Source organism: Terrapene carolina, unplaced genomic scaffold (assembly GCF_002925995.2).
Source record: "Terrapene carolina triunguis isolate 2854851 unplaced genomic scaffold, T_m_triunguis-2.0 Scaffold112, whole genome shotgun sequence".
Classification (NCBI taxonomy): Eukaryota; Metazoa; Chordata; order Testudines; family Emydidae; genus Terrapene; species Terrapene triunguis.
In genome coordinates, this window is record NW_020664463.1 from 3828031 (window position 1) to 3855882 (window position 27852).

Sequence of the window (27852 nt, forward strand, 5' to 3'; positions counted from 1 at the left end):
GGGTTCGATTTATCAGTCTCGTATAGACACGATAAATCGACCGCTGAGCGCTCTCCCGTCGACTCCGGTACTCCAACAGAACTAGGAGAGCAAACAGAGTTGACAGGAGAGCGTTAGCTGTCGACTTACCGCAGTGTCTTCACTGCGGTAAGTAGATCTAAGTACATCGACTTCAGCTATGCTATTCACGTCGCTGAAGTTGTGTATCTTAGAGCGAACCCATGCGGTAGTGTAGACAAGCCCTTAGAGTGTTCCTGGGAGCAATATTGCCACATCCCCGCTATTCCTCCCCCCTTTCAACACTATAGTTTTTTTCCCACCTACTATGATTAAATTTCTTAAGGGCCTTATACATGTTTTTTTCCACTAGTAAGGGAACCTCCATCTCCATTGGCCTTTAAAGTTGTGCTGGCAGGTAAGCCACATCCACTCCATCCATTTAAGCACCTAGCAAACTGCTCCCTGTTGCATTTATCTACAAAAACATCCTTAGTAGTGGCAATTACATCAGCCAGAAGATTTGGGGAAATGCAAGCTGTCATAGCTGGCCCTTCCTGTACAATATTTCATATGGGTAAGGCATCACTCAGATCCCACTCTGAGTTTCTGCCCAAGTAGCAATGGGTTTCCATTTGAACCAAATAACTCTCTTATTGGTGTTTTCCCCAAAACACTTACTAACCAGGGGAGAGCTAGGGTGCACATTTCAAGTTCACAGGGCCTCATCCTTTTATTCACTAAGAGCCTAACCTTTCAGAGTTTCCACAAGATGATTTGTACCATTTGCTGACAGAGAGGAAGGTCAAGCAGTATGTTCTCCGAGACTACCCAAGTGGGTGTTGGGATGCATTCGGGTCTGTTATGCGTTAGCTAGTTTAAACCCTTCTGGCTCAGATTAGGGCTCACACCCACTTGGGGTTCTTCAGCCCGTATGTCTGTTGAGCGTTATGCTCTGGCAGAAGCATCACCATCTTCTTTTGGCGGAGCTATGCTGCCATCTTTCCGATATCATGGGGCACCCCCTATGCACACGGTGGGGCACAGTGAGTGCAGTGCTAAGAGTGGGATGGATTTGCACAAGCACTCGAAGAAGTAAAAAAAGTTACTTCTCTGAGCGGGATGGGAGTTTGGGTGATTCATTACCCGCCTCTGTGGCATAACCCACCCTCCGTGCCAGCTCCCCGCCAGCGCCTGGAGGGGGGCAGGGGCAAAGGCAATGAGGGTCCCTGTTTTCTCTGGAGGGGCCTGACTGGAAGAATCAACAGTGCGAAGCCCCCAGCCTTGACTCCTGCCCCAACCACTTAGGGCCGCCCAGCCTCGCGTCCCCCTCACAGCTGGCAGCTGCCCCCTGCCTCCCAGTGCCTTCCCTCCCCGCCTCAGAGCCCCCCCGCCCTGCCGCATTTGGTTCTGCCCATTCTCTCCCTCCTCCCCCCCTCCGCCCCGTGCACTTGGTTCTGCCCGCTTCCAAGCAGCCTCGCGTCCTCGATTCCTTTCCCCTCCCGGCGCCACCCTCCCAGCTCGGTGTTTTGTCCCCGGGCGGGTTCCGTAGCGCGTGCAGCGGCCCCTCCCCTCTGCGGCTCGCTCGCTCTGCTGCGCGATTGTGCGGGCGAGAGGCGGCGGCGGCGGGAGCGAGCGAGCGACACAGGAGGCAGCAGCTCGGCGGCGCCATGGCGGCCGCTCTCAGCGACATGGCGGAGCCGGAGGGGTTGTTTCCCGGCGAGGCGGCGGTGGCGGCCGAGGAGGAGGAAGAGGCCGGGGCGGCGGCGGCGGAGTCCGAGGCGCTGCTGCTGCTGAGCGGCGAGGCCGAGAGCATGTCGGAGCCGAGCCCGGAGAGCGCCAGCCAGGCCGGGGACGGGGAGGACGAGGAGGAGGAAGAGGAGGGCGGCGAGGAGAGCAGCCTGGTGGGGAGCAGCAGCACCAGCAGCGGCTGCTGCAGCGACGAGACCCGCTCGCTCAGCCCCGGCGGCAGCAGCGAGGCCGACGCTAAGGAGGAGCCCAAGGGCCCCCGGGGCAGCCAGGAGGACGGGCTGGGCCGCGGCGGCGGCAGTAGCAGCAGCAGCAGCGTCGTGTCCAGCGGCGGAGACGAAGGCTACGGCACCGGCGGAGGGGGCGGCAGCAGTGGCAGCAGCAGCTGTAGCGCCACGTCGGGGGGCCGGCGGGGCAGCCTGGAGATGTCCTCGGACGGGGAGCCCCTGAGCCGGATGGACTCGGAGGACAGGTCAGTGCAGCCCCCGCGCCTCGGCAGGCTGGGGCCGGCCGCAGCCCTGCGGTCGTTCCCCCGGTCGGGGATTGGGGGGGACGTCGGCCCTGCAGCTCTTCCCTCAGCCGAGGGAGGCCGCCAGGGAGGCTGGGGCAGGTTCAGTCTTGAAATCCCTCACGAGATGGGGGCCCTGAGACGCCATCTCCTGGGCCTCTTTGCACACAGCGGCCCCTGGGAAATCACCTCCCCCCAGCCCAGAGGCACACACAGCCCGCACACGGAGCAGCCCCAACCCCAAAGCACCGCCACCCACACTCCTCCTGCCCCCGGCCATCTCCCAGCCAGGGGCAGAGGGCAGCTAGTGCAGGAAGAAGGGATGGGTGGGGATTGTCATTCCTAGAACCGAGAACAAGGGCTAGGAGCCACCAGGTGGGTTGTGTTTTCCTCTTGTACTTACCCAGCAGAAGGAAGAGAGGCCTCAATATTTTTATTTGCATATTGAGCTTTTGCATGGTTAGTGCTCTCTCCTGAATGATTCTGCTCTTACCAGGCTTAATGATAGCAGAAAAAATCGCCGACTTCTGTACTTTCAGTAATCTACTTTGTCCTTAGGTTTTCATTTTCTTCCTGGAGGTTTTTTTTTTTTTTTTTCTAAAAAATCTCTCGTCAGGTGGGAGTGGTGTTCTTGAAGTATAGAAATCATTAACTGGCTGTTTTGATAGCCACTCAGTTTGGTTCCTTCTTGTTTGATGTGCAGAGGTCCGTATTTAAATAGTAAAGTTTAACGACTGTTTTCCTGGGATGCCAATGCCTCTTTCATCAAACAGTGTCAGGTGCCTTTATAGTTGTATTTTGTGTTAAAATGCAATCAGTATGACCTAAAGTTCAAAGATGAAGTGTTAAAGGTGTTGGTTGGTGTATTCTGCCTATACTAGTGCAGGTGTTTGTGTATTAGAGAGAAGCAACCTGTCTGTAACTATTGAGGGAGAAATTTAGTTTACTTGATTAGCATAGGTTGCTATCTGGTATGTGGAAAGGCCTTGTCATGTACCAACCTTTTCTCTGACCATAAAATACTTTTCTTTGTTTAAAACAAACACAGATTAATAATCAATGTGGTTGACAGACAAGGTAGGTGAGGTAATATTGTTTGTTGGGACAACTACACCAACAGAAGTTGGCATCTTTAGAATGTTTTTTAAGGATTAAAATTGAGTAGAATATTTATGTAATTGAATCCAATAAAAGATAAACATATGATTCCTATATATTATATATTTATCTTTTACACTGTGTTTTTAGTTATTTCCTTCTTGCAAATGAGCAATGAACTTGGTGTGCAGTACTGAATATACTTATAAAATATCGTTTTTGTTGTGATTTAAGCAGTTCAGAAACATGTGATGTACTGAGTGACTCTTGTTTTTGTGTGCTAGTATTTAATTAACAATCAAACTAAATGATAGGACAAATAAATAGAATAAGAAATGATGTTAAATTCTTTACTTGTCACTTTACTAGTCCAACTCTATTTTAGATCTAGTTATTATTGAGTTTTAAAATGGCTTAAGAAATTCTGTAACTTTGATCATAAATGGTATTTTATGTCCTTGACAAATCTAATAGATCATGGCCCATTATAATTTTTACATAAATGTGTTTCTAGTTTTACTTCCATTAAATGGAGAAATCTAGTTAATGTATTTGTTCATGTAGAGGAACAAATGCCAAAACAGTCAGGTTCTTAGCTTTTGAAAAATTACTTATTTACATTTCCAAATGGTATTTTTACAATACAGTGGGCGGTGTTTTTATCACCCCTAACAGTACATGATAGTGTGGGAAGAAATTTTTTTTGTTAAAGTCTAGTTGGACAAAAAGTTTAAAATAGTCCATTCAAATATTGCAGAAATGTAGTAGATGAGATTGATGTCAGTATATTTGAGTATTGACAACCGCAAGTGTTCAAAAACCCTGAATCAGCCCCCCTTCCCCCTCACTCCAAATCATAGAATTGGCTTGAAAATCGTGATGATTTAAAAAACTATACATTTTGGGTGCTTTGTATTTGCCATCTGTATCATGTGCCTTTAGCGTGCACTGGGATCATGTTTTCATACCTTTCTCCACTGTTGAGTGCAAGAAATTTCTTTTAAATGAAAGTTGGGATTCTCATGAAATGACATGAAATCTGGGAGTTGGAGCTTTAAAAAGAACACCAAATGTTGCTAGACATTGCAATAAAATTGAGAGGATTGGCAATACTGATTTTTTTTCTTCATATTTTAATCTAATATAAACCACTTCATGTGTTTGAGTGACTATCTCAGAGCTTTATAGATACTGGAACACAAATGAGAGCTAGCTAGCACGGTGAGAGTGACACTCAACCCAGATAAGTAGCTGAGTTAGGGGAGCAGTGGAAAGAAATGGTGAAGTTTCTCTTTTGTGATTTATTTACTGTATAACAGAATTCATAATTTTCCTCTACCCTTCCTTTGATATGTTCATGCTTGGCAAGCAAGTTTGAAAACTTTTTTTTTTTTTTTTTTTTTGGATCCATGCCTTGTTACACTGTTTGCATCTAGATTGTAGTATTAATGATGTCTACATGGGGATGCACTTTCCAAATGATTTTAAGGTGTAACGATAGCATCCTGCTCATTGACTGGTGTATTACGTAGAGAACGTTACACCCATGCTCTGTGATCTTCACTGACTATCTGTTGATTTCTGAGTGAAGGCTAAGCTTCTGGTTTTCACCTGATGCTCAGAGAGGCTTGAATTAATAGCCCCCTTGTTTAAAGGAGGAAGGGGTTAGTGGAAGGGCATTGTTGGTGAGGGATCCTTTGCGAAGATCTGCCACAGCCTAGGTCTGGTAACATTAAGATTACCATTCAAGGTTTGTTTTCCCAAACTTTTTCTCTGTCGGTTTGAACGGGTGCGAGGGAGTTGTGAGAGGGTCAGAATTTCAGGTGAGTGTTAGCATTCTGATTAGTTTAATGCGTCTGGATTTTATTACTGTTGTCTACAAGAATAGAAAAACGCCAAAATAGTTAATTTGCTTACCTTTTGACAGAGAATAATAGCATGTGCTAGTATGAAAGTATTCTAAAATAAGACCATCCATATATTAGAGCAGGGGGGTCAGCAACCTTTCAGAAGTGGTGTGCCGAGTCTTCATTTATTCACTCTAATTTAAGGTTTCGCATGCCAGTAATACATTTTAACGTTTTTAGAAGGTCTCTTTCTATAAGTCTATAATATATAACTAAACTATTAATGTATGTAAAGTAAATAAGGTTTTTAAAATGTTTAAGAAGCTTCATTTAAAATTAAATTAAAATGCAGAGCCCCCGGACCGGTGGCCAGGACACGGGCAGTGTGAGTGCCACTGAAAATCAGCTCGCGTGCGGCCTTTGGCACGAGTGCCATAGGTTGCCTACCCCTGTATTAGAGGTTATGTAAGATTTTCATATTTAATTGAAATCTTTCTCCTTCTAAGAAGCAGTAGGTACATGGTTTATTTATAGAATATGATTCCAGAATTGTCACCTGTCTGTATGTCATGCTGAAGCCTGGAATATCTGAGGCAGTGTGAAGCAATGGAAACATCTACATGCATGGTTTGGGACCCTTTTTTTCAGAATATCACCACATTCAGTTACCACTGGGATTTACTGTATGTTACCATCCAGTTTCTAAGTTTTCAGCCATTTTGACTTTATGAATTACACCTGTGCGACAGCGAAGCATGTATCTCTGAGCCCAAGACTATTGTGATAGCTGTGGTAACTCAGCCAATCACCACCCTCATTCTACAGCTAATTTGCATGCAGCAATTTCATTGGCTGTATGAGGGCAACTGCATGGTGGATTACTTGGCCCAACTGCCACATCCATGTAACACAAAATACTCCAAACACATATAGTTCCTCACCTGCACAACTCATCACAACTCTCCTGGTACAGTAACTCACAGTAAGCCCAAATGCAGCCCCGTACCACAACAAGCACCCCTCATTTGCCACCTGCACAAATCAACACAAAATCTCCCAGCACAAAACACACACTCTAGCCTACCCTGACTCATGCTTACCATAAACTTGAGCAGCAACGCTGCGGGTCATCACAAATAAAGATTATTAATCTATTGTTACTGATTTTGAGTGGATCTTGATAAAACTCTGAGGGTCAGAAAAATTTATTTCCTACAGCAGAAGCCAGGAAATTTTAAATGTTAGAAGTACTATGTAGAAAATAGACACATGACATTGAGGCTGAATTTGACTCAGAGGATTTTACCCATTTACTCCCAAGTTTGAAATAACATACTGAAAGTAACTCATATGCACCACTTGGTTTCTTAGGCCTGTTTATCCAATTAATAAATTGCCATGTATGAGAACTTTCTTCAGCTTTAAAGTATTTCTAGTGGTTGACTTTCAGTGCCACTAATGTTTGAGAAGTTGTACAGCACTAACTTGCTGATATCAATCTTGAAAAAACATCTTAAGCTGATTCTCCTCAAAGGATGAAATAGATATAGACAGCTAGTAAATGAATCACCCTGGGTATGTCTTCACTGCAGAGTTAAGTTGGGCTTTTACTCAGGTGTTGTCCCTAACCTCCCCATCCCCACACACAAACTTCTGACCTTGAGTTTGGTTCTGTCAGCTTGGGCTAGTTGGCTTGTCTGGGGCCACAGGCTAAAGCCTGGATGCTGCTTTCAGTTGGACTGATATCCCATTTCAGTGAAGATGCAGGCCAAACCATTCGGGAGCTGATTGTCCTCCAATGCCTCCCACAATTTCCCTGTGTACACAGGAGGACAGACAAGTTCTCCCACAACTCACTTCAAAAGATTCAGAGTGGCTTACCTTACTGCAGTACAAAGAACCATGGGATATGCCTGCAGAAGTACAAGCGGCACTCAGTGTGTACCCAGTAACTTGGAAATGACTGTGGAGTGTGGCTACTCATACCCAGGTGCTTACACTGGAGTGCTGATTACCCAGGTTAACTCTGAGGCAAAGACATGCCCTCAGAATACTGTGAAGTATTAGTGAAGGACATTTTTAGACAAATGCATTTCAGAAATTATTTTTCAAGGGTTTACTTTTAAACCTTAGATTAAATTGTTCCTTCCTAAATTTTTACTCTCAAAATGAGAATATGGCAGCACTAGAAATGAAAATCCTGATTTCCTTTTTTTGGTGCTACAGGACTCTTTGCTCCTTTTTTTGTATGATTTGAAATGGGGGTCTCCTTAATCTTTAGTTGTGTGTACTGCCTTTTGGGGTGGGGGGGCGTTAGCTTATTAGACCTCCTAAAGGCTTAGTGTCAAGGTTGCCCATATTTGACCTCCTTTTTTTAAACGGTGAGTTGTAAAACTTAGTCGTCTTCTAAATTGACCACTTTGGAGTGACATTTGTGACTGTATTATGAATGATAAGAGTGCAGAACAGCAATCTAAAATACAATAAAAAGGCAAGCGGTACTAGTGCAGATGCTTCATTTCTGTGATGTGTTCATGTGACCAGATTGCAAAATGCTTCAGGCCTCTTTTATGTATGCATTCTCATTTGTGAAGGCTGCACATCCTATCCAGGAAGTGAAGATCATCCATTTTGCACCTACAATAAGGTGCTTAAGGAGATGGAATTTAATATAATTTGTTCTAGTTCTTATGTAATACTGACAAACCTCGGTTGACAATTGGCTATACGGGCCGTTATTTATAGTTCAGGGATTCTGCTGAAAATAACTTTACCCTTGGTTCTTTAAAAGGTGTTCCTGACATCTTTTTGCAATTGCTTTCAGATTCAGAAGTAATACACGGAACGGGAAAAATAAATTCTAAGTTCTTGTTCCCGTAACGTTATGTTCAAGTCTTTATGGCACTGGAAAAAAAGGTTTATTGGAAGACCAAACTGCCCAGATGTTTTATAAGAAGGCTAATAACATCTCTTGCTATAAAATCTGCTGCTAGTTTTAATTAACCATGGATAACATAAAGGCGTTTTGTGGGATTAGTTGAAAGAACTTGATCACCTGTACTGAATGTTAATATAGGATTATTGCAATGATATCTAAAACTTATCTAGAATCCAAGCTTAGTACTCTTGCCACCCAATGAAACAAATGAGTGATATAATTAATTGTGTGAATTATACAATTTATGTAAAAATATATTTGGGATTCATGATAAAAATACTGGCCTTCATTTCCAGATTTTAATCAGACACCTACAAACTACAGACGTTCCCCAACTTGCGTAAGTCGGGAACATATACCCGACAATTACGTGCGTGTCCCAAAAAAAAAAAAAAAGCTTATGGAAAAAGTTCCATAAGTGTGGATTTGCGTAAGTTGGGTTTGCAAAACCCGGGGAGCATCTGTAAATTTGTTAGCTACTCTGGGGGGTTGAGGATTTTTAAATGATATTTTTGAGTTTTCAGTTACCTCAAACTGCTTCCTTTTGAACTTTCAGTGGTCTTAGTCGTTGATGTCAAGTGTTTTGTCATGTATACTTAGAGCAGGGGTCGGCAACGTTTGGCACGTGGCTCGCCAGGGTAAGCACCCTGGCTGGCCGGGCCAGTTTTATTTACCTGCTGATACGGCAGGTTCGGCAAGCCGCGTGCCAAATGTTGCCGACCCCTGACCTAGAGTGTAAGCAGCATGTTCAAAGAAACTGTTTTGAAAGAATGTTATAAAAACATTCTGTATTTCACATATTAGTTTACAGTGCACAGAGATGTAGTGTTCTAAAGTCTCAGCAGCAAGTTATGACTTTACAAAACTGGAAAATACATCCCATTTCATGAAATTGGTATAAAGCATCCTGCCACTTCCTACTCAAGACTTCCACGGCCAGTTCTTGCTTAGCTTTTCTTTCATGCCAATAGGATGCAAAAAGATGTATCCTGAGACTTGTGATTTCAAAGTCTGACACAGTGATTTTTAGCCTCATGAGCCTGAGCCCTGCGAGCCAGATTCAGCTGACATAGGCTATCTGCAGCTGTGCCATGGGTCGTTTATCCAATGGCAAATGTAGCCGTACCCTAAATCTTTTTCCAAACTTTATCATTTGCTTAGTTTCAGTGGGCAACTTCTCCAACTGTAAGTTCTGAAAGGCATATGTAAAAATACCCTGTGTATTAGTAATGAAATGGAATCCATGCTGACCGAGTTTGGCTGCCAGACATGTTGTTAACCTATTGAATGTTGTCCAACACTTGGCTGTCTAAATACTGCAGTTGATATAATAGGGGCCAAGACAATTTAGGAAGTTTGTTTGGGTATTAGCCATTTTAAAAAATCTGAATTACTGGCTGTTACCATGAATTTCCTTTATAACTTGGATATATTTAGCCAAATAAGGACATGAGGTAATGGATCTGTGATTAATGTTAGAGTCTCAACACTGCTCAGCATTTTACAGGATGCAAAAGACAGAGGGCTTGGTTATCTGTTGTTCTTTTTAGTCTGCTCCTGTGGTGTAAAGGGGGCTTAAACACAGTGGGGCAGATCCTTAGCTGGTGTAAATTGTTATAGGGACCATTGAAGTGGATTTTCTCTCCATTGTAGAGTTGCTAGACTGTATCTGCACTGGCCACCCTGACACAGAGGCCAGGGCCCTGTGTGTGAAAGGAGGGAGCATTCCAAGAGAAAAGAAGAGGTGGGATCAAAGTGCACTAGACACTGGTTATTCTATGCTTCGCACAGCCCACAGAATATATTTAATTCGTGAATTAATTTTCTTGATTTTCTTTAAGGTGTACCTATTGTTTTATACAATTTTTGGCTCTTTTAAATGGGAACAAGGAAAGAAAATGTCAAAATTGACGAGCAATTGTACACAAAGTGTGATATGGTAATTCGGCTGCAGTGGAAACTTGTAATAAAAATTTGAAGATTTTCTAACTTTCAGATTAATTTAATGATAGTGATCTAGTCAGTCTTTCAGTTCTAGAAATTGATCAGATAATCACTTGTCAGAAACCCAGAGTAAGAAATTTTCAGAAAACTAAAATTGAAATTTAGATTCACTATCATGTGTAAAAATAGGTACTGAGCAATAATCATTATTTAACTATTAGTGATTGGTATTCAAGAACTGTAAATTCAAAAAAATCTAGTAGCTTAAGGCCTGAAAAACTTAAACTTTGCTTATCTTTGTGCACTATGAGAGCAGAAAAGTTAAATATTTTTCGGTTGAAATTCCTTTTGTAAAGTATTAGCAAATTTCTTTGTTACTTAGTATGTCAAGTTATGGCCTGAAAGATTTGTGTGAAGAGTTGCAGGGTGAATTTGATTTAAATCAAATTGATTTATATCATGACTTCAATCACTAGTCAGGAAGACTCGATTTAATCATGGCTTTCTACATAAAAGTGCATTCTTGTTGGCTGTTATAACCTTAATACGTATTCTTCACAACTCAGAGATAGATGTAGGTTTCATTTTTAGAAGGTACGCACTATACATTTTTAAAGTAATTTATTTTGAAAACTTTTCAGATTAGTTTTACAGCTATATCAGAAAATGAATGATTGTTTGGTTATTTCATTTCCCAAAGGTAATTGAAGCAGATATTTATGAAGTCATTGGGAGGTGAACTATCTCCAATTCAACAGGTTAATCATTAATATTTGGAGGATTTTCTTGCCATGCTGTATTAGTAGGAGAACATCACCAGACAGACATTTAAATTGTTTCATTTAACTAAAACAACGTCCTGTATTCTGGATTTTTTCTTCAACAGCAAACCGAGAATATTTTAACAAAACAAGCATATGAATTTTTGAATTTAGTTAAACATTCAAGTGTTTTAAAATCAGGTTTGTTTTTGTTTGTTTTTAACTAAAATAGCTAAATGAAATAGTCAATTTAATTTTTTTTTAATATGTCAGCCAGGTCGTCATGAGAAACTTAAAATACTGGCTTCTGCAGGTAACTCAGTTGTCTTCACCTTCATTTTCCTGTTTGTTCATAATCTGGAAAAGAAAAACAAGCTTTCCTCCTTTTTCAGGTCCCAAACAATTTCTTAATTTGGAATGAATTAGTCCAAAGGAAGAAAATACTCTTTCTACACTGGCAGAAGAAGCGAATGCTGTTAAAAGTGAGATTATCACTTCAACAGTCTCTGAATCCAAGTGCTTAAGTGACTTCCACCAGTTCACTGGTGTGACTTTCTTTAAAACATCATCAGCAAACATATATTTCTTGAATGGTTCTTATTCCCAAACTGGGTCTCTCTTACGGCGTGCTGCCATTATAGGTTTTCCCTTTTAGTGAGAGAATAGTATGGTAGATCTCAAATCAATGAAGGCTACACTCAGAAAGACCTCAAGACTTCTGGAATATGCTGCTCAACAGTTTCACTTTTGTTTCTACTGCCTGTCCCTGTCTTCTCACATTTATCTCCAGACTTCTTCTCCTTGTCCAGATCTATTCCTCCCCAACATTGAAACTTTGCACTTTTAGAGAGAGGTAAGGGATTGACTCTGTGTACACAAATTTGCGGAGGGACAATAAGGTTGAGGTCTGTTATTTTTCACCTCTATATATTATTTATTTATTTAAAAACATTTTTGCTGTTATCTCTGGAGAGACAAATCCAAAGTTTGAGAACTGCAAAACTAAGCATCTCTGATGGTATCTTCTAGACCAGGGATCGGCAACCTTTGGCACGTGGCCCGTCAGGGAAATCCGCTGGTGGGCTGGGACAGTTTTACCTGCAGCGTCCGCAGGTTTGCCCGATCGCAGCTCCCACCAGCCAATGGGGGCTGCGGGAAGCGGCGGCCAGCACATCCCTCGACCCACACTGCTTACCGCAGCCCCCATTGGCCTGGAACAGCGAACTGCGGCCAGTGGGAGCTGCAATCGGCCGAACCTGCGGACACTGCAGGTAAACAAATCGTCTCGGCCCGCCAGCAGATTTCCCTGACTGGCTGCATGCCAAAGGTTGCCAATCCCTGGTCTAGACTGAGCACAATTGGGTAAATAGAAAGATTAACCTAAATCTATACAGAAGCCTCTGGAACCCCATAAGATTGGGTCCCTAATCCATGAATTATTGGAACTCATTTACAAAACTTTTCTTAAACATTACATGAATATATTGTCTCATACTATAGAATTAGAATTTATAATCCCTATTCCATGATGAGATATCTTTGACCTATACTCTTAATTCAAAGTATCTTTAGATAGGTTTTTTCCTCAAAAAAACATTTTATCAAAAAAATCTGATTTAAATCAACATTTAAAAAAAAAAAAAGCATTGACTTTTATCCACCCTGAAGAATTGTACTTACTGTGTGCAGTGCTAGTGCAATTGGGGATCTAACCTCAATTGTGGCTCCTTTCAGCCACTGTAGTACAAATAATTAATAATCCACACAGTGCAATAGTTTAAAGTTTATCAATAATTTCCCTTTTTAAAATCAGATTGGTACTTTAGGAATAGCAATTACATACCTTCCATTGGAATAGGCACATACAGTAGTTACCTATTAAAAGGATACAGTAGAACTCAGAGCTACAAACACCTCAGGAGTGGAGGTGGTTCATAACCCCGATATGTTCGTAACTCTGAACAAAACATTATGGTTGTTTTTTCAAACATTTACAACTGAACATTGAGTTAGTACAGCTTTATTTTTTTAGTAGTTTACGTTTAATGCAGTACGGTACTGTATTTGCTTTTTTTCCTGCTCTCTTTCTCTCGCGCTGCCTGATTGTGTACTTCCGTTTCCACAGGAGGTGTGTGGTTGACTGGTCAGTTCATAATTCTGGTGTTCGTAACTTTGAGTTTCTACTGTACCATCAACTGCTGTCTTTGGTTTTTTTTTTTTTGGCCTACTTTTAAATGACACTTAAGATGACTATAGCTGAAAGATTAGAAAGAATATTGGTTTTCTTTGTGCATTTGGCAGCACTTTGTGTATAGTCAGTTTAATGGCTTTTCCTGTTTAGTGTGTTTCCTCAGTTTTGTGGGTCTTACATACAGCAACAGGGAAACATATTTTCAAAGAATACAAAAAACGGGATTGTGAAACCACAGAAATTGGCAGGAATACTTAAGTAGGTGTAGTACCTGAAACTATTTTAAATTTTTCTTATATTGACTGTTCTTCATGTTGATGGTGTCCCTTTAAATACAACTCATGGTTTCTTAAATATTTATGATTGGCGTTCTAGAAGTACTGTTCAAATGTAGAATAATTTGTTTTTTCCACAACATGTTAATTGTCTTTATAAAGCTATACACATTTAGCTCTTTAATCTTTCCTCATAAATTCAGTCTCCTCCAAAACCCGCTGACCATTTGTTTCTGTTCCCTGAACTCCCAGGAAAATAGACAAGTTGACGGTAATGTGGTCCCTGGAAGTAAACCTCAAATTCATGGTGTCTTTGCGCCAGAGCCATCTATAGACGCTTTTCTTGATCCATGTGATAATTTTGCATATGTTGGCCAAAACTGTGGTCAGAGTGGGAAAAATTGATTATTTGAAAAAAATATATATATATATATAAAAAGGATTTTTTTATTTAAATTGGATGTTTTATTTAGAGTGAATACAGGTTTGTTTAGGAAAAAAACTATTTAAAATTAAATTTGAAACCCATAGTCTTTGTTAAGGCCTACACTTATTATAATCTACTGAAATCATTTAAACCAATTGCACTACTTAATATTTTTTGTATGTTTTCTGCTAAGTTTAAAGAATATCCTCCCACTGAACTGGTAGAAGTCACTGGCTGAGCACCTGGAACCAGAGTTTGCTGAAGTGCTAAATCAGTTTTAACAGCAGTAATTTCTTCTGCAGGTGCAGAGAGAATTTTTTTTTCATATTAGTATTCAACTAGTTAAGTTCAATGACTAGTGTATAAGAAACAAGTTTGAGGTTGAGAAGGCAGGAAAGCTTGTTTTCCTCTTCCAATTTATGAATAAAATCTAGGTATGAGAGAATCAGATCTACTGGTTCTAAAATCTTGTAGGACGTGTCTAGAAAAAATTAGTTCTCTTCATAACTACAGATAATACTTCCTTTGTTTAATAAATCAGTAAGTTTTAAATGCAAAACATGCTTTGATAAACTTTTTTCTTATGCATCTAACACATTTAAGTAGTTTTATTCAATAAAAAAATTAAAATGCTGTTTGTCCTTTTTAATTGAATTTCCATGCAAATGAGCTTGACTTAAATCACAAATAAAAATGTAAGTATCATTAGTAAATAAAAAATGCATCATTCACTATTTTCTAACATAAAATAAGTAAAAATCTGAATAAATGTTAAGCTATATAATTGCTTAAATGTGTTGAGGCATAGTCTAATTAAGAAAAAAAAGCACCAAATTTAGTGTGAAGGCTGTATTTAGTTTTCAGTGTGTTTTAATAATAAAAGAGGCTCAACCTTTTTTTAAGGTAAGTAACTAAAAAGTTTAATGCAAAACATGATTAAAATAGATGATCTAAGTCAAGGTTTCTTACTTGCTAATTTAAACCATGATTAAAATTGGTTATTTAAATCCAGCCACTCTGACTCCATTATCCTTTTTTTTTTTTTGGGTTGTGTCACATTGCATGCTTGTTTAACTTGCTCTTCATTCTTGCTGCTGTATCTGTTTCACTATAACTGCTTTCCTGGTTTCTCTTTCCTGTTAATTTATTATTTGCATTACAGTAACACCCAGGGACCCCAACCAAGATCAGGGTCCCACTGTGTTATCTGCTCTACAAACTCATAATAAGAGTTCTTGCTTTGAAGATCTTACGATGTACACAGTCAGGGTAGACAAAGCATAAAGGCACAGAGAGGTGGTGATTCAGAATATCTTATTTTGTTTTCTATCCATGTTTCTTATCTCTCTAGGTCCCTTTGTATTATTTCTCTTGTCCTCACTGATTTTTGTAAATCCTCCCAATGTAATGTCAACAAACTTTAGTAATATGATGTTTCCCTCCATTTCTAGGGATTAAAAATGTGTGGCGTAACCCATCTAGATACGGCTTCACAATTATCTACTTCTAAAAAGTACTTTTTAAAACCAGATTTAGTGCTGGCATGGCAACTCACTTTTAAAATGATCTCTCATTGATTTGTGTCTGTTCATTTTCCACTGTTGATTTCTCAGCATTCAAATTACATTATAAAAATACAAATAGTTGGTTCTTATGTTTATTTTTGATAGTTTGTAATTGTAAAGCCTTTCTTGTTTATTTCACATGGTTTTAGTTATCATGGCTTAATCTGGGTATGGTTTAGGTGTGATTTTCAAAAATGCCTATGTGATCTAGGACCACAAACACTTTCAATTAGACTTGTGCACCTAAATCACTTAGATGATTTGAAAGTCACACCCAGTATTGTTTATCATAAAGTTTTGTCTTCATTTAGGACTTTACACCTAAATGGCAATACTTAGTAGGGTGGTGGTTGTTGAGCACCTAAAAGTGTCCTGGGCTCTTTAGACACATAAGGGTTCTGTCCTGTCTAAAGAGCTTTAAATGTAAGTAGGCAACGCACACAAGAGTGGGAAAAGGTTGTAGTGAAAGTCAGTTTGTAATGATTCTTAATTTAATTATTTACCCATTTTTAACTCCTGTAACCTAAATATAGGATATTTACTCATTCTTTTATCCCTTCCATCACTTTCACATACTTATTTATCATCCCAGGTTTCTCTCTGTACCTCCCTCTTCATTTTTGTAATTTTTCTTTCCTTTTTGGAAGACCCTTCTTCTGTATAAGTCAGCAGTTGCATTTTGTGGATATTTCTGCTCTTGCTGCTGCTAGATAGGAGTTTCTGCCTCTGCTCCCCATGATTTCTGTGTTACTGCTTGAATCCTGACATTCTGATCTATTCCCTTTTCTCCCTGATGGGCATTGGGTGTTCTGTGATCCATTATTCTATGGTGGTGATACTCTCTACTCTGTACATTTTCCTGATTATCAGTGGAATTTCCTCAGTCAGGTACCAGATTATCTTCTGCACCACTGAAGGAACTCGGATAGGTCCCATGTAATTCAGGGCAAACGGCTGTCCTAGGAAGCTCATCAGAACAACTTCTTAGAGTAGAAAGAAGTTTGTTTTCTCTCTACTCTTAAGATTCACTTTGGGTTAGCTGCCATTCACATGACAAGTAGGACCTCTGTGGCATATTGGCACTTGCAGGTTGGAACAAGAAAGAACAAGTTAAAAATCCAAAATTAAGCAAGGGAAATTCTTTTGTTCCTGAAACAGGAATATTTTTGATATCTCCTCAATATATGTTTCACTCTATATGCATCCGAAGAAGTGGGTTGTAGCCCACGAAAGCTTATGCTCTAATAAATTTGTTAGTCTCTAAGGTGCCACAAGTACTCTTGTTATTTTTGATAATTGGGAAAACTTGTAGAGTAGAGATGCATCACCAGTATGGAGTTAAAGGATCACAGAGCACCAGTTGACCACTTCAGAGAAGAAAACCCATGTGTAGGTAAGTAAATTTTATCTTTTCAGCTTCTGTTGCTGGCCATGTGTCTATCTCCTGGGGAATCTTATTTAATAATACCTCATATTTTTCAGAATGTGTACTTAATCTTTCCACAGATCTATATTACCCTGGCTTTACATTGATATAACTAGTACTTGAAGAGCATTGGTTTAGATTCCATTAAATCTGTACTTGGGCAAGTGATAATTGCAGTCATTAACTGTGTATTTTATTCTACTTCAGTACCCAGAATGTTGGTCTTAAAACTACCAAATACTAACATTGTAAGAAGTCAGTATTAAAACCAGCTTCATATTCACAGATGATCAAGGTAGCCATGCAATATGTTTATAGTAACATATTTAACTATATACTTAAATTCTGTCTTTGTCTGTTACAAGTTTTTAACTGAGCAGCAATCCTGTGGTCTAATTACTCCATCTTTGAAACTTGTAAGAGTCAGGCAATGGAAGGATCAGTGTGTCACTCCCAGGAGCGTGACTGTATGTTTCAGTTCAGAACAAGTTTGGTTTGCAATTTCTGTTCCTAAGTGAGAGAGCAAGCAGTGAGTCAGATTCTCATTATTACTACATAGCAACTAGACACCCACAGCTGACCTGTGCCAGCCGACTTGGGCTCGGTTTCTGGGGCTGTTTCATTGCTGTGTAGACATCTGGGCTCAGGCTGGAGCCTGGGCGCTGGCATGGGCCAGCTCTGGGTTTTTCTTTGCTGTATAGACATACCCTTAGAGTGTTTCTGGTATCTGAGCCCTAGTTTACAAGCGATGAATGCTGCATCAAAGCAGAAAGGATCGTAACCTTACATGCTGCTCAGGACACATCCTTCAGATGGAAAAAGCTTACTGCAAAAGCAAGTGCTCACAGAGTTCATCTGATTGTGTCATTTTCCGACTTTGTAAGTATCTATCCTGACAAACTGCTACACTTGTGTGGAGTCCCAATTAGAGGTGATCAGGAATTAATCAGCAGAGTTTTTTGTTGGAAAATGCTGATATGTCAGAACAAAAACTTGCAGGTACGGATCAGTTTTGACAGGTTTTTTACTTGACTTTTTTTGGTTCATTTTGACGTTTTTATAATGGAAAAACTTTTTTTCTAGTTCAAAACAACTTTGTTTCAAAATTTCATTTAATTTGTAGTTTAAAAAAAAGAATAGTCTAAATAAAACAGAAAACTTTGACTCAAATTGAATTTTTTTTTTCAGATTTTCAGTTTGTGAAAATTTCTGAGATTTTGACTTTTTGCCCTGATTCAGGATGGGAATTTTTTTTTTAATATCTCAGATTTTCTTAGGATGGAAAAACTGTTTCCTGCCTGTCTCTAGTCCTTCTGAAGTTAGTAGGACTCAATCCATAAATCCTTTAGTTGAATTGGGGTCTTAGAGAGTATTTTATGTGGAGGTAGTCCATTGCCTCAGGCTGTACTCTCTAGCATTCTATCTGTTTTCCTCTTGAAAAGGAGTGTAATGCATAGGAAAACCTGTAAACTAACTTTTCAAGTGCTTTACTTTTCACTTTGATGTAAATTAGTGAAGTGGCCAGCTAATTACCTTCTCACAGGATTCTCTGGGTTATGTTTGTTTTAACTCCCAACCTGAGCTGAGTGATTGGAATTTCTCTTCAGTTCCTTCCTTTTTTTTTCTTTTTTTTCTGGGGGGGGGGGGGGTGGGAGGGAATAAGAATGGCCATACTGGGTCAGACCAAAGGTCCATCTAGCCCAGTATACTGTCTTCTGATAGTGGCCAATGCCAGGTGCTTCATAGGGAATGAACAGAACAGGTAATCATCAAGTGATCCATCCCGTGTCGCCCATTCCCAGGTCTTGCAAACAGAGGCTAGGGATGTTTCAGAGTATGTTTTGCATCCCTGCCCATCCTGGCTAATAGCCATTGATGGACCTATCCTCCATGAATGTATCTAGTTCTTTTTTGAACCCTGTTATAGTCTTAGCCTTCACAACGTCCTCTAGCAGAGTTCCACAGGTTGACTGTGTATTATGTGAAGAAATATTTCCTTTTGTTTGTTTTAAACCTGATGCCTATTAATTTCATTTGGTGACCTCTAGTTCTTGTGTTATGAGAAGGAGTAAATAACAGGTCCTTATTTACTTTCTCCAAACCACTCATGATTTTATAGACCTCTATCATATCCTCCCTTATTCATCTCTTTTCCAAGCTGAAAAGTCCCAGTCTTACTAATCTCTCCTCCTATGGAAGCTGTTCCATACTCATTAATTTTCTTGCCCCTTTCTTTATCTTTTCCAATTCCAATATCTTTTTTTGAGATGGGGTGACCAGATCGGCATGCAGTATTCAAGATGTGGGCGTACCATGGATTTACATAGAGCAATATGATATTTTCTGTCTTTTTATCTGTGCCTTTCCTAATGATTCCCAACATTTTGTTAGATTCCCCCAGTAGTGGTTTTGGACAATTGCTCATCTGCCTTGATGGATGTGTGGGGCCACTGGGGGAGGTAGTGAAAGAAACGTGGATGACATGCAGTTCTAAGTCTTCCTTATGTCTGATCTTGATAGTAGTCTCCCTTTTCTGTTGTCTGGCAGAGATAGATTAGATGGGAGTGATGTGGTTAAAGCTCAGACCAGATCAAACAAGATGTGTAAGCCTTTGGAAGTATCTAGAGGGGATGGAAGGGGTATCTTCCACCTCTGTTCGCAGGCTCTTAGTCTCTAGCCAGTGGTTCTCAAACTTTTGTACTGGTGACCCCTTTTACATAGCAAGCCTCTGAGTGCGACCCCCCCTTATAAATTAAAAACACTTTTTATATATTTAAAACCATCATAAATGCTAGAGGCAAAGCGGGGTTTGGGGTGGAGGCTGACAGCTCATGACCCCCCATGTAATAACCTCGTGACCCCTTGAGGGGTCCCAACCCCTAGTTTGAGAACCCCTGCTCTAGACAGTGAACAGCAGTAGTGCTGCCTTCCTATTCTCTGGTTAGATACTTGCTTTCAACAGTTATCCACGTATTTGTCACCTTCAGAAGCTATTCTTAAGGATCTCTCAGAAGTTATATCTAGTATAAAATGAGGCTGCCTGCTTATTTAGCAGTGTTGACTACAGCGATCGTGTTTCCTGAAATCTGTACTGGCATCAAGTTGTGGACAAACCAGTGGAGGTATACACACTACAAAGTTACTTTTGGCAGCAAAACAAAACCACCTTGATGAGAGGCAAAGCTTTTTGCCGTAAAATTAGAGTGACAAAGCATTGGTGTAGACGCTGCCATTCATTATTTTGACATAACTGGCCTCCCCCAGCAACCCACAATGCTGGCTGTGACCACCTTGTTCACTGTTTTGAAGTTGGCTGCCCTGCAGGCATTCACCCTCCCCTTTCAAAGCTTCGGGAAGCTTTCATTATTCCTCAGTGTGGAGAGTGCACAGAGCTGCTGAGGATGACTCTCCCAGTATGGGAGAACTCAGAGGGAATTACAGAATCCCTAATGTGAAATCGGCAGGCAGGCAGAGCAGGCTGCTGCTATTGGGGGGGGAAGGGAAGGAGGGAGGAGGGAACTCCTGTGCTCTGCAGAGCTGGGGGCTGATGTGGGGGGGTGTCCCCCCTCCCCCAGGGTTGGTTGCTCAGGCTGCTGTCTGAACTTAGAGACAACATGCCGACACTCTCTCTCTTCTCCCCCCCCTCCTCTCCGCACACCCCATTCCCTGTCACACAATCTCCCTCTCCTCCCCCTACACTTCAGTTAAAAAGCAGCTGGCAATCTAGTAGGATGCCCGTAGAACGATGGGATTGAGAAACCTGCATCATGTGAGGCATTGCAAACCCTTCCCAAAGCACCCTGCAGCCAGTTTCACAGTGGGATAGCTACCCACATTGCACTGCTCTCTGTGTCCGTGCAAGAGCTGCTAGTGTGGATGTGCTCTGCCAACACAAGGAGCACAGTGTGGACATGCAAGAGCGGTTTAATTAAAGCGGCATAACTTTTGTCAACAAAATTCTGTAGTGTAGACAAGGCCCTAGATTTGAGCATCTTGAAGGCTGGGTGTTCTTAGTGGAGGGACAGTAACTCTGAAATATTCTCCTTTTGATCAGACTGAACTAAAGTTTGTTGATATTCAAGAGCTCTCATAAGGCCCATCTGTTAGGTTTGAATTTTGCCTGGGGGAAGATTGCACCAGTTAAGCTCCTGAGGGGAGAACAGTTAGATCATAGTTAAACATGGTTGTAAATTTTACAGGGTTTGGTATGTACCTTTTTATTCAGTGTGTTATGCTTATACAAAGCACACGGGATCTTTATAGAGGAAGGTAAATACACAGCATTTATTGAGAATACCACAGTTAGCATATGCTTTTTAGACACACACACACACACAGTCCTGCAGTGATGTTTATAGTTACCAGTCCAGAGTCTGGATCAATCTAGTGGCCAGCCAGATTGGTCGCAGAGGGGAGCGGGGTTCTATCGGTCGCGATCCGATGCTCCTGGAGTGTGGCAAGACGAACCCAAAGTCCTATGGCAAAGCACCCTGTTCTTATAGGTTTTCTTCTCTGTTGAAGCCTATGGATTTTGCTGTGTCACTTTGTGACCGGTTACTTCTTAATTGGTGTAAACATTCCAATACACCTCCGAGAGGGTCATCCTGTCCTTTGTTCCCGATTTAATCAATTGTCTTTAGGGGTGCCAGCCTTTACCTCAGGGTCGTCAATCTGCCCTTCATTATGGATGCGCGTTGATGATTCTTTGATGTTCTTTAAGTTTCTTCACTCCTCCTTCCTTGACTCTGGCTATAACAATGGCCTTCACACCTTATCTTTTCCTGATGCATACATTCCTCATTCACACAAACAGATTGAGAATACAAACAGTAGTATTTTATATTGAGCAAAAGGGCATTGCAAATTAAACCTTGCTAAGTTTTACAATCAATAACCAAGACAATTTACATTGAGACCCAGGCCTTCAATGTTCCTCTAATCTACTTAACATAGACACAATAGAGAATCCTGTCTCTTACTTCCTAATTTGTAATACATATAGGAAACCATAGTAGCTTTATAACTTATTCTAAAACAAAAGGATGACCATAATTAGTCATAAGGATTGTTCTGGTCTGTCATTCCTTTCTGCTATTCAAAAAGGGTGGCTGACAAGATGAAATCAAATCATACATTAATTCTCATAGTACATTATAAAATCCAGCTCCTACAAGTGTCTGGCTCTGAAGTAGCCTTTATGTAAGTTGACTGTGGCAAGTAATGATGTGTTTATAGAAAGGTAGAACAGAATTATGCTGTTCTTGTTTGTTTTTTTAATATTCATTCTAAGCCCTTATGCTGTCTTCAGTTATGAAAGACTGACAAAGATGAATTTTGAGATAAGTGCTTTCAATAAATTGGCCAGAAGGGATTACTTGCAATAGTGATGAAATCAGTCTCCTTGGAGAACTGAACTGTGTGTCAAGAGTGGTATGTGCTTACATCATTTTCTTTAATGAAATAAAATATATGTTCAATATATTTTCATTCATATTTCTTTATTTTATCATGCATTTTTCAAACTTGCACAGCCGTTAGGTCTTAAGAATGTATGTAATCAGTTTAAAATGTCAAAACAAAGCATTTTACAGTTTTTTTTTTTAATTTTCCAATTAAAAGGAAAAGTAGAATCTATAGATCAGATGATGCTTGAGGAACTTCAGTCCGGAAGAAACATGTTTGAATTTTAAAAACAGAAATTAGTGGTTTAAAATTGAATGATCTTTTCACTTTTCCTTTGACCGATATTAAATTCAGCCCCATAGGCCAGATCCAACCTTCTTGATGGATTTATATGGCCCACAAAGCACATTCAGATCTACAGAGGGTAAGCTGTAATTTTAAAAAATAACTTCACAATCTTTATGAGGGCTAGTTATGAAGATAACTTTCCAACTCTGAATCAAATGTAGACCAATTGAGCGTTGTCATCCTGAAACAATGGCTCTGAAGTGTGAACTCCCCTACCTAGGCCTATGTTCATTTTTTGCCTCATTAAGTCTCTCCAAATGTCAGCATTAACTATTTAATTGGTGATCATTTTAGTGAATGAAATGGGTGGGAATAAAGTCTACGAGGTTGGGTTTTGGGAGATAGTGCCAAGAAGGAAATGGAGAAGGATGAAAGGAGATGCCCAAAAACAAAAAGAGGGGCAAATACAGGAGGATAAGGAAGGAAGGAAGAGAAACAAAGGGCAAAGATGGCAGCGGTTTAAAAAGTGTTAACTTTTTCCTACTGTTGAGTGTGAGTGTAATAGGAAGGTATTTAGGTTTGGAAGGATTAGGTTTTTATTGGTAACTATTGGAAAATTTTGTACTGTACACACAAACTGATGAGAAAATATTTCTATTGATGGTGACTGAAATTTACAGCTAGGGAAAGTAAGAAAAATGCTGTTTGAGACCTTACTAGAGTTTGATTTAAGGGTATTTACTTCGTATTTTGACATGTGGTGTTGACCATTTGTGTGTTAACTGTTAGAAACTTCTAACTTTTTGAATCTCAGCATCTACTGTCATAAATAATTATCTAAGGCTCCCCTTATTTCCTGCAACTTTGAAAATTTAAATAGATACATATTGAAAAAATGCTTAAAACCCATAATTCTGCTCAACCGTGAATTTAAATCAGTAATTAAAAATGCTTAAAAATAACCAATATTATCCGTCAGTTATAAAAGTAAAAATTGATTTTTGCTAAGCCTTAAGATATTGAACAAATAATTACCTGTAAGTTTATTTAATATATAGAAGCTATTGTCTACCTTCAATCTTTCATTAAATCTACTGTTGGATATCAGTGGGAGATAATACGGGGAACAGAGATAATTTGAACATCGTATTGCTATACTTGATTGCACCATTAGTCTTTTGAGTCAGATATCATGCTTCCAGAAATTACCAATACATGGATGCTTCAGTGGTATGTTTGAAAATCCCACCATGCAGTGTGCAAGACTGCAAGGAAAAAATCTCCCTCCTGACCTTAATACAGTTAGGCCCGAATCATGAATTGGTTAGCAAGCGCATCTACAAGCATTTTTTGATTAAAAATATCACAGTGCAATGTACTATAGACTCAGAATAATTTGGCCAGATCGATGTGCTTTACTCTGTTGCCTGTACATTTGGACCTACTTAAGCATACAAAGCCCTCAAGAGAGACAGGAAAATTTGCTTAGCAAATAGTTGCATATGATGGAGTTTCTGTCAAGTGAACAGGCAGGGAACTACAGGAAGAGAGAATGAACATGTGCTTAATATAATGGACTTGAACCCAAAATAACTGAGCTCTCTCTCTGCCACAATTCTTATTTGCTGTTGGGCAAGTCACTTAAACAAGAATTTTTGATGATAACTAATTTTGTCTTTTATCTCTGCTTCAATAATTGAGACGTGATTTGAGAATACAGTAACTCCTCACTTGAAGTCGTCCCAGTTAACGTTGTTTTGTTGCTGATCAATTAGGGCACATGCTTATTTAAAGTTGTGCAGTGTTCCCTTCTAACGTGTTTGGCAGCTGCTTGCAGGAAGAGCAGCCTGTTGCAGCTAGCTGGTGGGGGGTTGGAACCAGGGTGGACCGGAAGCCCCCCCATCAGCTCCCCGCTCTCCTAAGTTCCCTGTGCTGCAGCTGCCCAGAAGGCTATCCATTGCCGGCAGTTCAGCTGTCCCTCCCCCCACCGCCATGTACTGCTCCTGCCCTCTGCCTTGGAGCTGCTCCCAGAAACTCCTGCTTGCTGTGCAAGGGGAGGTGGGGGGCTAATGTCAGGGTGTCCCCCTGCTCCTGCACCCCACTTACCCCTTCTCCATATAGAGCAGGGAGGGGGCACAGATGGAGAGAGAGAGCTTGGGGCAGCAGCTGCTGTCTCAACTTCCTGATCCACTTAAAAAGACAATACACTTAAGAGTGGGTCAGCTTACTAAAGGGGCAGTGTGTATCTCTCCCTCCCTCCCTCCCTCCCTCCCACAAGGTGTATGTATGTATGTCTGTCTGTCTCTGTCTGCTATGCTGTCTCCCCTCCCTCGTGTTCATGCTGCCTTGTGTGAGAGGCTACATTAACAACAATGTGTTAACCCTTGAGGGCTCAGCCAAGTGCTAGTTCATCATTTAGCAGCAAGGCATTCCCTGGGAAATATCCCTCCCTCTTCCATCCTCTAACTTCACCACCTCAACCAAGCTTCACAATCATCATAGCTGTGAACAGTATTAAATTGTTTGTTTAAAACGTATACAGTGTGTATATCTATATAATATATAGTTTTTTGTCTGGTGAAAAAAATTTCCCTGGAACCTAACCCCCCCCCATTTACATTAATTATTATGGGGAAAATTGGATTCGCTTAACATTTTCACTTAAAGTTGCATTTTTCAGGAACATAACTACAACATTAAAAGAGGAGTTACTGTACTGGACACAGCACAGACACTACTAAATGTTCCAGCACTGGCAAAGGACCTTGGAGCCAAGGACCTTCCTCCTGCTGCCACCTCTCAAACACACGTCACAAGGGTCCCTTACTGATATCTCCAGGACTGAGTGGGGACAGAAAATACAGACCATGTGGACAGCGTGTGGTGGGGCGGGGCTGGAGGGAGCCATTGTGTTTCTGGAGAGTCCATTCACAAAACCCAGCCCCGAGACCTAAAAGAGGCATTGAATAAGAAAATCAACAATAAATCCAGCCTCTTTGAGGGCAACAAGAACCCTGATTACCTGAAATGTATATTCTCTTATCTCCTGTACCTCTGAAATAATCAACGTATTTCTTTCTGCAGTATCACTAGAGAAGTTACCAACTCAAATATGTTTCAGTAAGACTGAAGTCCAAAGCTATTTGAAACAAAAAGTGAGATGAAGCAGGCTACTTGTATTTCTGGGGGACTAACACACAAAAATAGGGAGAGGCATCCACATATTTATTCTGAAAGTAATGGACTCCTGTTGAGTAGCTTCTGCTGATTATCAGTCATGCTAATAAGCAAAATGTAGCTATTTCCAGAATAGGAAGATGTAACAATACTTGTGAAATGTTCATCTTACCTCCCCCTGTAAATCATTTTAAGATCTACTGATGAAAAGCGCTTTATGAGAGCTAGGTATAGTTAGTGGTATTCTCAGTATTTTAATGTCTTGCATAAAGATATGCTAGATAGGAAAATGGGGACAGAAATGAAAAAAAATGTGCTGGCAATAGCTCAGCTGGGAATGACAGTTTATGTATTCTTTATCTCTAGGGCATATATCAAATGGATTGCAGAAATCCAGACAGATAAAGCACTTTATCCAAAATACCCAAGGAATCCCCAAAACTCATTTCAAGTGCAAGTGACATTTCCCAGGATTCTGTTAAGAGTAGGAACTGACACTGGCTTGTTGTACTAGCTATGAGAGTCCTATAGCTTGAGCAATGGAATGGGGACTTCACAGATGAAATGGTGTTCATGCACTGCCTATTCAGTTGCAAACTGGACTGGTTCTTAGCCATCAAAAAATTAAAGCAGATGTGGAGCACAGATGATCCACATATGAACTACCTACCCTGGGTTCCAATTTTTGGAGTGCTAAACTTCAGTTTAAACACACAGTAGGTCCTTATCAAACACTTTTTCCAGCAGTTATAACCAGTCCAAATTCTAGGGGTTATTGTTCTCCCACTTTATTAATAGGCCTGGCCATCATAACAAAAGGATTCTTAGCATCTTCCCACAGCCTTAAGGTTACTGGTTTCAGCCTTTTCCATATTTTTTCCTAAGAGGAAAGAATTTTCTGAAAGCAATCCAGTATCTACAGAAAACTCAATCTATTTGCAGAGTCCCGAGGCTTCAGAAAGTCACTGAGATTTGTGACTTTGTATCCAAAAGAAGTAAGCTAGTGCACACTCCAAGGGTTAAATATAGATATCCATTCTATTCCCTGTTGTCTAGAGAGATTTTTCAACTTCTGTAGACTTGAAAATAACATATAAATCCCAGTAACCATAAATCAGCCGTAATTCCTAAATTGCATACTCTATTCATCATGTCCAATACTGCTCTCCTACTATTCTGATCTGACAGTAGGGTTGCCTTTTAACAGCATCTTTTTGTACAGTGCCTAGCACGGTAAGGTCCTGATCCATAACCAGGGTTCCTAGGTGGTATGGTAATACAAATAATAATATGTATGGAACCTGGGTGAAGTAACTATCCCTGCTCCCACCCTCTCTACCTATTGTACTTGTGATAGTTTTTTGACTCCCCTATGCCTGCTGGTAATCCATTGTGGTCTGGCTGTAGCAACCTTCTCTCCCCTTTCCCCCCATGCACACCTGGTGGTTTGGCTTATGGGGGCCATTCTATGTAGACTTGAAAGCAAGGAAATAAGGCCTTCAGTCGCATAGGCCTAAACCTGCCACTTTTTTGTAACAACCTTCCCATCACACTTTCACAAAATCATGGTAGTGGTAGCAATTGATGGCCATAAGAGTTATTTATGTGATGTCTGGCTCACTGGCACTTGAGAGCTATATCTTTTCAGAAAACACACAGTGTAATCTTCGCGGAAAGACCAGTATTCCATTCTTTGTGTGTTAGTATCTGAGGAAAAAACTCTTGGGGATGGAGCAAAGACCCCTTCTCCTGGGTGCTTTGATAGTTTATCTGATGTGATGGCTAGAAGGAATGTCTGCTGCAGGAAAGACAGCAGATGCTTGATCAATGGCTAAGGATATAGTCAAGGCTAGAAATATCAAGATAAAATTCCTTTAACCCACTAGATGTAATCTACAAGGTCTCTGGACAACGTATCTGATAAATCTAGTGCTATATGGATGGGAGAGGAGACTTGAAATAAACTTGAGTTAATACTTCCCCAAACTGAAACATTTGCCTTGAGATAGGAAACTTGAGCCCTTGGTGAATCTTGGTAATGAATCCTGATTTTCTCACAAGGCAAACCATATCGTCCAGGTCCAGTGATGTTTTCTCAAGGTAGAGGCATCAAGAATACTGCCAGATACTGCCAATAATGGTATGGCAGTAAGCTTAAGAGTTTCAGGTTCTAACCTCTCATGTAGCTCAGGAGAGTCTAATGTAGTAGTGCTTTGAATGGGCCTGTCCGTAGTTAGAGTAGTCCAAGGTTCTGACAC

General features: G+C 40.5%; 1 protein-coding gene across 2 annotated transcripts in view; it reads left to right on the forward strand.

The window, feature by feature from the left end:
* The first annotated feature begins 1518 nt into the window (after positions 1-1518).
* Positions 1519-27852, forward strand: part of AEBP2 (AE binding protein 2) — an 87408-nt gene continuing 61074 nt past the window's right edge. Inside the window, exon 1 of one of the 2 annotated variants that reach the window (XM_024203246.2) lies at positions 1519-2218. In XM_024203246.2, coding sequence (XP_024059014.2) covers positions 1668-2218 — 551 coding nt within the window. In that variant the 5' untranslated portion in view covers positions 1519-1667. The remainder of the gene's footprint in view (positions 2219-27852) is intronic. The other variant, XM_024203247.2, reaches the window with a different exon arrangement.